The sequence below is a fragment of the Lissotriton vulgaris genome, chromosome 4_1 (assembly GCF_964263255.1).
Source record: "Lissotriton vulgaris chromosome 4_1, aLisVul1.2, whole genome shotgun sequence".
Lineage (NCBI taxonomy): Eukaryota > Metazoa > Chordata > Amphibia > Caudata > Salamandridae > Lissotriton > Lissotriton vulgaris.
The window spans coordinates 1,285,116,818-1,285,129,497 of record NC_141691.1 but is presented as its reverse complement, the minus strand read 5'-3'; the positions used below and the strand labels follow the sequence as shown (position 1 = coordinate 1,285,129,497).

Sequence of the window (12,680 nt, the reverse complement as noted above, 5' to 3'; positions counted from 1 at the left end):
CTTCCAGCTTGTGTGTGGAGGCTCTGCATTGCTGACATCCACAAAGGGGGTTGCAAGCAACCTCCCTAGGAAATTAGAGGTAGCATCTGAAGCTTTTGCTAGACTTTTAGGGGAGAGAGAGGTGTGTGGCTCTCAGGCTACTTGCTAGCTATACCTCTCCTTGTTCATGCCCCCTCCTCCACCTCCTCTCTCATAGAGTGAAAAGTTTTTAAAGTCGTCGGGTATGGGGCACTTCACACACTAATAGGCCCTTTAAAACCCTCCTTAGTTTCTTTTCTGCTCCTGAATTCTTCATTACCCCTGGTGCAGGGGTAGAAACCAACAAGGGCAGTGCCACCACGAGTACCCAAGGGCACCACTAACCAGTGCTAAAGTGCTTGGGTTCTTTCCTTTCAAACATGGTAAAATTGGCTTACACCGAATTGGCAATTTTAATTTACTTGTAAGTCTGTAGAAATGTGGTTCTACATGTACCCAGGGACTGTACATTAAATTCTGCTAGTGGGCCTGCAACACTTATTTGTGCCACCCACTTAAGTAGGTTATTTAAAGATGTGTCATGTCAAGACCAGGGCCTTTGTGTTAATTTGTCATGCTTTCTGGCCAGGGTGGCATGCCATTTGAGACATTTCCATGCCTTCTGTCAGCCTGGGTGGTTATGTGTGACGTTTCCATGCTTTCTGGCCTGGGTGCTTAATTATGTGTGCTATTTCCATAGTTTCTGGCCTCAGTGACCTGGAGCTTGAGGCTCATGTGTGACATTTCCATGCTTACTGGCCTGGGTGTGTGCTCGCTACACACCATGTGGGGGGCTGGTCTCACTTTTACTTTGTTCTCTCTGATTCACTTCTTGTGTCTATTTTTGGTGCTCTCTGAAAGAATGTCTATGGGTACATATGACTGGGTGGGTAACCTGGTGCTCTTTAACCCCTTTGCTGCGGCGGCAATTCCGCCGCAGCGCTGGGGGGGTGGGGGGGCCGAGCGGCGCTCGCATGCTCGTGACGGAGCCGCTCCGTCACGAGCCGCGGTTGCGCTGTGCTTATGACGGAGCGGTTCCGTCATGGCCCCGCCCGCTCAATAGAACGCGCCGCGCAGGCGCGAAATCAGCGCCGCGCAGGCGCGGCGGCAGGGCCATGACGGAACCGCTCCGTCATGAGCACAGCGCAACCGCGGCTCATGACGGAGCAGTTAAGATGAAAGTTGATACAATTGAAAATGTAATGAAAAATGTGCTGTAAAATTCACCATTTTGGTCTGTCGTTTTCAAAATTTTCTTGGGGGAGAACCCCCCCAAAACGCCCCTAGTAGCGCTCGGGCTCACCCCCTGCACTCACTCGATACGTGCCGGACGGGGGCTGGTCTGCCAAAATTTGCCAGGGCTGCTTTCAATTCCCAGTCCGGCCCTGCTCGGAACTGCAATAATAATTACTGTATTTCTGCTTAAAAGTCAGCAACAGATATGGATTGGTGCATGCAGGCGGAGAGGATCATTTATGAAGGCAGGGGATACCCACAAAAATGGACTAAAATCTGGAAAATAAGAAAAGGGTCGATATGTACACCTTTTAATGACGCGTCCCCACTCTCAGTAGATCAGGAAGCTCAGTAATGTTTCTACAATGTAGGGATTTATAAGACAAGCAAATACATTGTTGATCCTGTGAATCGATTCGTGGTGATGATTATTGTATTACTGTAATGAGAGAGTGAAAACGATGGAGATTGCACTGCACTTTATTATTCTTTGTTTGTATAGTTTTGTTTGTGTTTATCCAATAAAAAGATATTTTTTTTTTTTTTAAGTCAGCAACTGAATATCATCATTGGGAGGGAGACTCATCTCAGAAATGTAGTGGTTAGCATGACAAAAGAGATAAGGTCATGATCTCCACAAACCTCTGAACCAGAGTGGAAATTAAGAGTCATAATATATTTACCACAACAGTTCAAAAGATACAGATTTTTGAAGTAACTTCACTGACACAAAATCGAATAACAAAAGCAAACTACATACCTTGTGCAAAGAAAATGCCAGCCCCCGAAAACAAACCATCCAAGGCCCCTTTTTTTCTGGGTAATTCTTGCTCTGGGTAACGTCTGGTAATCACTTTCATCATTTTCAAAACCTTCTTCAGACATCATCAGTGGCATCTCATCCAATGGGGAAGTTTCATCATCTACCTCGTACCTGTAATGCAGATCACATAAAGCTTAATGGAAAGAGAATAACGTTTAAAGGCAATAATGATTGTTCTAACGAAAACGATAGAAACTCACGACTCACAATTATATAGAAAGCACATCCATCCTGTCTTGCCTTACTAACACAGCAAGAAAGAAGTAAGCAAGGTAAGGAATGCATTTCTGATTATCTTGGAAATTCACTAAATCACCAAGTCCATATTCGATTAACAGGGCCAAAGAACTGGTTAATAACTGCAGCTATTCCAGACATCTTGTACTATATTTGATGCTCAGACGTTACAACTAGTAAATATTCTTAGAAGAAACTGCCAGCAATCCCCAACTATGCATGGAGATAAATATGTTCCCTCAAGCAGCATCAAATATAACCACTGCCCCCAGAGGTGCTACAACTGCGACCCCCGGCGCTATAAAAAAAAAAACAGGAATTCAACAACGAGGGCTATCATACGACTATATTCCCCTTCACTACCTACTGTAACTTTACATCATGTGATGTAGTAAAGGTCAATACCTATCCGTTGGGTGACTCTGTTACTCCTACTCTGAAAGCACTTGCCCTTTATCTACCTGTAGATGTTCCTTTCCCTTACTGCAAGGAGAGTAAACTGCTTCTGTAGCACTTTTAATTGAGGGTTCCGAGAGTCTGGATGGCATAAGACTGCATATCTCATATTCAGGTCGATCTCAACCCTGAGTATATGCCTCACCTCACCAGACCTCTTCATTTTGTGAAGGGGGCCTATTGACTTACATACTAAAATACTATGAAGCATCTTAATTCTACTTCTGGTTCTTTCACATTCTCACACAGTGGGACTACTTCACAGCTTCTGAGAACGAGAAAGGGAAGAGGAGACAGTTTAGTTTAGTTTAGTTTAAAGGAGTTTGTAAAGCGCCTGGTGACGCCTCCCGGCGTGTCCCCGCGCTGTGGAGAGAGCATTTTTATGAGGAGAGAGAGGAGTACCATTATGAAGTAAAAAGAAAGGTTTTCAGCTTCTTTCTAAAAGAGGCCTCATTGGTCTCTAGCCTAGTGTCCGTGGGTAGGAGGTTCCAGTGCATGGCCGCTAGAGAGCGGAAGGACCTGCCTCCCATTCTGGCTTTTTTGATGCGAGCGACAGAGGGAATCAGGTAGCTTAGGTCTAGGTCAGTATAGTCTGCAGAAATTCCAGGACAAATTTTGCTTTCTGTGGTGACATCATATAGCTACCCAGCATATACCTCTAACAGGCACATGTCAGGAGAATGACACCTAAAGCCTTGGTGAAGTGCGAATCTGGATGGAAGCTCGTCAGTTCCATAGCAATGGTGATGGAGAAGGCTATATATATATCTGGCAATCGTGAATTTTAGCAGCTGCATGACTAGCATAAATGCTCCCAAAACAACAACAAGCTAGTCTGGTGAATGCAGATCCCTGGTTTAATTGAGATGAAAACACATATGTAGTAGAAGCCCACTACTCAGCCAATTGGACATGAGGATGTGGGAAGAAGGTCACAAGAACAATATCCTATTTAGATGGAATTCAAAGAGCATTTTTAGAATAAAGGAGAAGTAAGTGTGGAGAACCATCCAGTGTGTATGAAACATTGCGTTAGGCATTGAGGAACAAACAGTCTTGCTAACGCACCTGACCAATGCTTTGAGGAGTAAGAGGGCCATCTTCCATGAGAGAAGAGCAATGTCCCAGGATTCACTGTATCCTCAAAAGGTATCAGTCTAGCAAGAACTAAATGATGGTCCTGAGGGCCAATAGAATACTGTACCAGAGGAAACAAGTACATTAGTGTTAGACCTCGAACCAGGGCTACAGGAAAGGCACTACAAAGACCATAATGCCTTGTGCGGGGTTGCATTGTGTGCTGTCCCATACTGCCTTGCGATGGGTCACCTGATACCAGGGGAGGTTCTTAAGCTATCAGAGAAGTAATGGCGGCGCTTGACGTTCCTGCTCAGTCCTGAAGTATCCTGCCTTGGATTCCCTGTTTTCCTGCTTCGCCTCCTCGGAGTCAAGCTCCGCTTTGATAAACGGATATTCCCCTTGCTTGGCATATTCATTTTTGTAGCTGCGTGTTGTTCGTAGCTTTTGGTGCATCTGCCGAGTCGTGCCTCCCGTCACCCCTCCCTTGAACTTTCAGAGTCGCGGCGATTCTACAACGGCTTACCTGGAGACCCACTTGGCTTTCCCAGTGTGCGCGCTACCTTCTCTCTCTTCTCGTAGCGGACGCGCCTGATTTTCCTCACGAACACCGATACTGGGCGTCCCCGTGAAGTAACGGGCAGACGTTTCCTTTTTTTTTTATATTTTGAAACTTTACTACAGTGTGCTCTGCACTCCTACACTGAGGAATCAAGGTTGACCACACGCCTGGGGAAAATTTAGGTAAAAGAAGCAATCCCCTGAGGAGAATAACCTCACCATTCTAAAATTCCACCCAAGGATGTATGGACTGGGATGCACTTCATATGGTTTGCTCAGAGAGCTGGTCGTAGCATTGTGGAATGTGTTGCTGCAGGAAGCCTATTTGGAGTCTGGCATGGAACATCACTCCAATGCAGGAAGCATGAAGTTCCAAAAGTCCCTGGAACCACCAGGCAGTTTTGGTCTTGTTGAGCAAGAAAAGGCACTGCCTAGTTGATTACAGTCATTCTCTCTGAAGGAGAATAGGCCTTTACATGCTGAAGTTAAGAGTAGCTGACTGAGAACCCAAGTATCTAATAGGTCTCTCGGGTCTGTAATGTGAACTCCGCACTATCCCGGAACGCTTCTTTGATGAGACAGCCAACACTGGATTGTACTGTAGCACTTGTAAAGCACTTTCCAAACACCTCATAAGGCATCAAAGCACCTTCTAGGTGGCTCACTATGCAGCTATGCAGATTGCTGTATATGGCTGATATTGTGTATAATCACAACTGTTACCAAACACATACACTGATGACCCAAAATTTTCCGATTCAAATATTTTATTGCGTACAACCCCATACTCGACTACCAGTCATCAGGTACTGTAAGCCATCAATAGCACATCCCTTTAGTGGTGTACCGCGGAGAGCACAGTCATATCCTTTATTGGACGCCAAGTTAGTTCACAGTATTTATAACTGGTCCTCAATGACAAATTCAACACTTCTCAAAATAAAGTTGTTTTATTCAGCATGTCGAATGTTTCAACAACTGTTAACACGTCCCAAAGCTTTTCGGGATTCATTTGTCAGTGAAACAAAATCCCCATATTAAAAAAAAAACACAGTGAAGACAAATAATACAAGTATTCATCAAATAACCACCAAGTAATTATCAAGGATAATCTTAAATTCTATGTCCAGTGCTTAATCACCACTATGTTAAAGTACTAAAAAAACATGCGTACATCTAGTGCACCCTGATTGTGACAGTGAACTATCACAGAGTTAATAAGTTATTCCTATAACACTAGCCTCACATCTTTTTTTGCTTAAATCTGTTTTATTGTTTTTTCAGATATCTTTCAGCACATATGCAATACATATAACTTTAGCAATGGCTTAGTAAGTTTTGAAAACATTGCACATCACATACATGTACATGGTGTTACCTACTTTACCATAGCACAGAGTTTAATAGTACAGTGCTGGTATGTATGCAATAATTGCTGGTGAACACCTACAAATGCTCCATTTTACAGCATATTTTGATTACAGAGCTAAATAATTCTGCTACAAAGCAACATTCTACAACCTACAAGGAAAACCTTAGCAACCTTGACTGATTCTATCACACAATGGATAGCCATGCCCCTGTGTATGGCAGGAAGAATTTCCCTGATAAAAATGGTGATACTACCCAAACTGCTATACCTTTATACTAACATCCCCTACAACCCCGGCAGATCATTCTTCGCAGCCCTGAAGACACAGCTGATCCAATCAGTTTGAGGTGGCAAACAACCCAGGCTCAATTGGGAAATTATAACTCGCCCCTTCTCACAGGGGATGCGGGGAGGAGGCTTGAGGCTCCCGACCTGGAATTGTATTAGTGGTGTACACAGGCACACTTTTCTGCATATTGGTTTCACCCCCCCAACAGGTCACACCTAGCTGTGGAGTTAGGATATATGGACCCAATAGCATTGTCAGGGGTCATAGCGGTACAGCCTAAGATTAGAGATGCAGACCCAACTACTGTAACATGCACCTCAGTAGTATGGCTGCCGCTGCAGAGACGCTGGACACACCAATGCTATACTCACCCCTGCTTCCCTTTCCGTACCACCCAGACCTAAAAGTGACTCAGGAATCAGTTTGTAGATAATTATTGAGTAAAGCACAGATACGGATGTGGGGAGACTTATATGAAGATGGTAAGTTCCGTACAAGGGAACAGTTTCTCCATGAGATAACAACAACAATGAACCAATTCTTATATGTCAGGCTTAAGCAGAGTGCGAAGGCAGCTACGCCTCTATTTCTGCACAAACCGCCAATACTGCCCCACTACATGCAATACTACAAACTAATATGCCGCCGCATGTGACATCTCTTTTATACCATAACACACAAACATCCCGTAAGGTATATAAAGCGAGATCGCGTAAACTCTGGGAGTTTTAGCTTGGTGCTGCCCTGCAAGACAAGCAGTGGGAGTATTGCTGTAGACAGACAGGACACATAACCGCCAATAGTCGACTACGTATGATACACTATAAATTTCAGTCACGGGATAGTGATAAATACGATCACTGCGGAAGAGAGGCTGCAGACTTCGTGCACCTAGCAAGTGAATGTGCAGATATCAATCAATACTAGCATCAGGTATTTAATAAACTCCCACAAATGATCGAGTGTCCCTTGCAGGCATCGCCGGTCACAGCCTTGCTGGGATATACAGAGGATGTGGAGGCAGCATGTAGAAAGTATACAGTACTGGGGTTGTTGATTACCAAAAGGCAGGGTTGTCTGCAGATGGGGTAGGGGAAGGGCGCCTACGTTTAACCCCTTCACTGCGGGGCTGATTCCCCTGCTGTGCTGGGGAAGGGGGGGTGCGCACAGCGCCTCCATGCTCATGACGAGCTCAGCTCGTCATGAGCCACTGTGCTCGTGTGCTCAAGACGAGCTGAGCTCGTCACGGCCACACCCGTTTGTGTAAAACGCTCGCGCAGCAGGGGAATTAGCCCCGCGAGTGAGCGTTCTAACGGTCATGATGAGCTCAGCTCTTCATGAGCACACGGGAACCGTGGCTCATGACGAGCTCAGCTCGTCATGAGCGTGGGAGGGGTTAAGGAATGGATTTGAGATCTTATATTCTGGCAAGAGCAGTCACTCATATATGTCGAACTACTTCCACTATCTTCTAGGCCAAAAGACATTTGGGACCCTCTGAGAGCATATTTACTGACTACTCCTATATAATCCAAGGGGATATGTGGACCGAAGGCTATATGAGATAGTAGTGTGATAGAAACAAAAGTTATATGCTTGCATTCTAATATACCCATCATAGACATGTGCTAAGTTCCAGGAAAAGGGGAGTTCACAAAGGTTTAAAGGTACACGCCAAAGACAAAACTTTAGCATGTTAATAAAAGCGGTAAGAATGAAATATGGCAAAAACATGAAGGTATTTAAGGCTTAAGTTGATAATGTATACTGTATATGCAAATACTGTAATACAAACATATCAAATGGTAAGTTATATTGAATAGGTGCTTCTGAATTTGCTATATGTGAAATACGAATAAAAAGATTTTTTTTTTAAACAACATTCTACAACATACATTTTGTATATGGCTACCAATAAAAATGATCATTGTCCAAGCAGTCAGTTGCATCTCTCTATTGCTGCGTACAACACACATGCACATGTGGGTAAGTATAGGCTCTCCCAAAAGTGGCCCCTAGTGATGTGCTAATTGTCTGTGGATAGTTCAGTGCAACTCTGAAAGGTGTGCGAGAGCGATATAACCGCCGCCAAGAGGCGCAACGTGATACTCTTCCATGGCTGCATCGTCCCCATCTACATTGGATTCATTAATCTGTGGGGAAGAGGGCATATCAGTATGCAAATCTGCCATTAAAGTGTTTCAGTGAGCAAAAATAGTGTGTTTTCTTAGGCCCAAATTGTAAGGCTGTGCTCTCCGTCAGCACCTAATTTGTAAACAAGTGCAACCGTGCCTCAGCATGTGGGGGATCAGGGTATTTCCACCTGCAGGTAATGAGGCATTTCGCCAGGATCAGCCCCAGATCAATAAATCGGGACGCAACGTATTTCTTGACCCTACGATACCTACCTAAGATGCATACCTCCCATTTGAACGTGAGATCCCTTTTTGTGCAATGCAGCAATCAAAACGTTCGAGTTTTCCAGTAGTGTGCGATCAGGTGACAGACCCATAGCATATGTAGTAAATTGCCCTTTGCCAGCTGAATGCGGGGGCAGGGGACGTCATTGCACCCAAGATATCGATTAATTTTCTCGGGGGTAGGATAGGGCCTATGTACGACATACAATTGAATCAAATGGAATCTGGTGTTTCAGGAGCTTGTGATGGGACTCTCCAGTACAGCATCCCATTCCTTATCGGTATAGGGATGGCCTAAGTCAGTTGCCCACTTACCACATAACTGCGTGAGGGAAAGTGCTGTATTGGTAAGCAATGATTCTGCTAGCCAGAGGATTAAGTGCTTTCCACGCCCCAGAACATGTAGGTACAGTATTGTTAAATGTGTGAGCAACTTGTTCGATGTGTCTTCCCGACTGCGACTCGGGCCCCTTTGAATGAAGCATGCAATAAGAACTGTTCCAGAGGAAGTCCTTCCTTCTTAACCAGGGTATTTTATGGTAAGAGTGTACCATCTCTGTAAAGTTCCCCAATTGACTGAACGCCAGACACCTCCCAGTCTGCAAGTTCCGCTCTAGTGGTAAATCTGTGACTTTGTGGTGTACCAAGTATCACCAGAGCTGAGGGTTTGGGGATGGTGCGTTCAAGTTGCCATCTTCAAAAATTCCATGCACTGAAGCACAGGCAGATACATATTTTCGCTTATTATCCACCACAGGCAATGCAGAGCACTCCGAGTGGAACAGATTGTTATACTCAAGTATGCATAAAATATACAGAATTTTTGGTATATATTGTGTAACTTTACTCCCTCAGCATAATGTAGCAAGTAAGCTCAACTGAAGTTTAAAAACCCTTTCAAGGTGGAAGTATACTGCCTCAGAAGAAGTTGACCCTGCTGCTGAACGGGTAGCGCTGCGGCGGTGCGGAATCCTGGGCTGCTTGAGTCATTTGGACTGGGAGATAACGCGGCTGGAGGTGGAAGCAGCTCCCTGGCCGCAGGGGCGGCTCCAGGCTCATGGCGGCCCTGGGCAGGGAGTGAGGTAGGGGGCCCCGGAAGAGGGGGTCCTGGTGGGGAAGAGCCCCCCGGAACTCAGGAAGGGGGTCAGGGTGTTTGGAAGTGGAACGGAGCCAGAGGCCGCCAAATCCCTGCCACTGGGGTCGCCTCGCAAATATGTATCCATCCTCAGAGGATTATTATATTAAGGATATATATTGGCGTGGCGGCCCCTGGGGTTTGGCGGCCCTGTGCAGGTGCACAGCTTGCACATGCCTAAGGTCGGCCCTGCTGGCCGGCGAGCCGCGGACTGTGGTGGGTGGCAGGCCGGCGCAAAGTCATACTGCATGCGGCGCCGCCTTCGACATCTGGGCGGTGGTCGATCGCTGCCTGTGGAGCTTCGAGGGAGAAGCAAACAGCGCAAGACCCATGCGTTGCAGCGGGGGGTGAGCGACGATCCCCCCCTCCTACTGTTCCCTAGGGAGCCTAGGAGTGGAGGCTGAGGCAGAGGGCACGGTGCATGGTGAAGATCCCGGCCCACAAGTGCCCTTGAGTGCAACGCCCAGAGTCACGGCCAATCACTCCACGCGGGGCGGCTGCAGACGGGGAAGTGAGAAACCCGTGCTGCGGCCGGGCCCCCGCCCCCCGCGGTTACACCAAACGGCACTTGGAGCCCCACGGTTACGAGCCTCAGGAGAAGAAGGCCTGCCTTGGTGAGGGGGGTCTGGGACTGACGCGGCCCCCATTTGGAGAGAGCAGGCAGCGGGCCTCCGCTGAACCCTGGAACAAGGTGCGCTGCATACGTGAGGCACAAGAGGACGGACGGACGTGGCAAGGGGCAATAGAGGCCTCGATAGAGACGGCGGAGGCGAGTCGTGTTAGGCGGTGAGAAAGGCAGAGCCTTGCTGCCAGCCCGGGGGCGCCAGCTTGCACAATACACAGCTTACAGGGGCAGCAGGCGCGGAGTGTGAAGCGCACCTCGCCCCCTACACCCCCCTACAGTGCCGATTAGTGAGCCCTCACTCGGGTGGACTGGTGGGTTGAGGAAGTGTAACATTCCCCTACAGGCACAAGACCTAGGGGCGGGGGACGCAACGCAGATTACCCAGGCCCAGATTACTTGCCCCCATAGTGCGGCAACTGTGGAGGAGGTTCTTGGCTGCCCGAGGGAGTGCGAGGAAGAGTTGAGGACCGCACCTCTACTACTACATACTGCGGATTGCAGTTAGCAGGGATAAGGAGGGACTACAGGGAGAAGGAGCAAATGCACCCGGGGAGTGCTGGAGCGGCCCAGCTGACCTGGAAGAACCCTTGGGACGCAGGAGAAGTGAAACGTAGCAGCAGCAGCGGAAAAGATCTGGTCCCCCCTGAGTCTGCCTGGCACGAGTTAATCGCTGACTGGTGGAGTATACCAGTGACGACTGCGAGTTGGCACCCCCTGCCTCCTGCCGGACCGACGCATTCGGAACAGGATCGCAGTTAAGTCTGAGGCTTCGCGTGCTACCCCATTCGCCCCCTTAAAGGGTATAATGGGAAGAGGTGACAAGACCCAATCAAAGCTGCCGTTCGAACAGAAGCGCTCAAAATCCCACGACACCGGCGACGCCGAGTCCACGAGACAGCCAGCTACGGAGAGCGACGCCACTGGTACGGACATACGGAGCTTACTCTTATCAATGGAAAAAAGATTGCAGAATGGGATTGCGACATTAGGCACGAAAATGAATGCTCTAACCTATAGGATGGATAGAATGGCAGAAAGACTGGATAAACATGCAGAGAGACTTAACATGTCTGAAAGAAGGATCACGGAGGTGAAAGAAGCACATACCACGTTAGACACCGATCACAAGAAACTAGGGAAACTCATGCAGTCCATACATGACAAGACTGATGACTTGGAGGCCCGCTCGCGGCGCTGCAACCTAAGAATCACGGGACTGCCGGAGATTACCCCCACTGGGAATATGGTAGATGTTCATAGAGAAGCGGCTGGTTACGCTGCTTGGGGAGGGAGTCTTCTCGACAATGTTTTTAGTGGAATGGGCGCACCGCTCCCTTGGTCCCCGACCCCGCCCAGGTGCCCCACCGCGACCCATTATCGCTAAACTGCTTAACTATAGGGACAGGGACGCGGCACTAAGAGCGGCACAGGAGAAGAAGTCGCTGAGGTTCTGATATTACAATATATCCTGACTTTACAGCAAGAGTGCAGGAAGCACAGAAACATTTTGTCCCGTTCAAGAGACAACTGCGTGATCTAGGCATCGACTATGCTATGCTATATCCTGCGAAACTCCGAGTGAACCAGCAGGGGTGGTCCCATATATTCACAGACCAAAAGGCCTTACAGCAGGCTTTGAAGGGGTGGTCGAGGGAACAACACAGAAGCCCGGACAGACAGCTGTTGGACGAGGCAGCGGGTGGCCGCCAGATGGAGGAGCAGGACTTATATAGAAGGACATTTGCATCAAACGGAAGTAAGGTGGGGGGGAGCCGCGATCCTGTGTAGTATAGCTAATGATGTGACACTGCTAAGGCTTAAAGTAGGTAGGACATTGAAACTGTTGGGGCTAAGATGCATGTAAAGGATATGTGGAGGGAGGCATCAGCTAAGATTACATGTTTATTTCGGAACCGGGTGATGTATAAGGCTAGACACGTCGGGACACGGAGGGGGACACCGAGCAAAGTGTAATACAGCTTTATTCTCCATATACGGAGTGACCTCTGCCCACGTGTGCTGAAGACCACAGTATTTGTTTTTGAGGTTTGTTTGCGGGGTGTTGTAAAGGGGGGTAGGGTGGGACCCGGGGCACTGAGTGACCATGTTGGGGGGCGGTCAACTGTGAGAGTGAGGAGGGGGTGGGTGCGATGATTATTGAATATCTGAGGGATCTATTTTGTTTGTTTTCACAAGCAGGGTACAGCACATGTACACAAGATATAGCAGGACACACTATGTGCAGAGACTACACTGATGGCGGGGCAGGCTACAGCTGATAGCCCTGGACGGGCTCACAATATCAGAGCGTTGTCTTGGAATGTTAGGGGTCTTAATGATCCCTAACATTGCGTAGTTGCGCAGGTTTTTGAGCTACCTCCACAGACACGCTATAGATGTGGCCCTGATTCAGGAGATCCATCTACCATTG

General features: G+C 47.7%; 1 protein-coding gene across 2 annotated transcripts in view; it reads right to left on the bottom strand.

The window, feature by feature from the left end:
* ATP9B (ATPase phospholipid transporting 9B) overlaps window positions 1–12,680 on the bottom strand; it is a 2,364,768-nt gene that overhangs the window by 2,157,539 nt on the left and 194,549 nt on the right. For both annotated transcript variants that reach the window (XM_086965515.1, XM_086965516.1), the window contains exon 2: window positions 2,015–2,188. In XM_086965515.1, coding sequence (XP_086821641.1) covers window positions 2,015–2,188 — 174 coding nt within the window. The remainder of the gene's footprint in view (window positions 1–2,014; window positions 2,189–12,680) is intronic.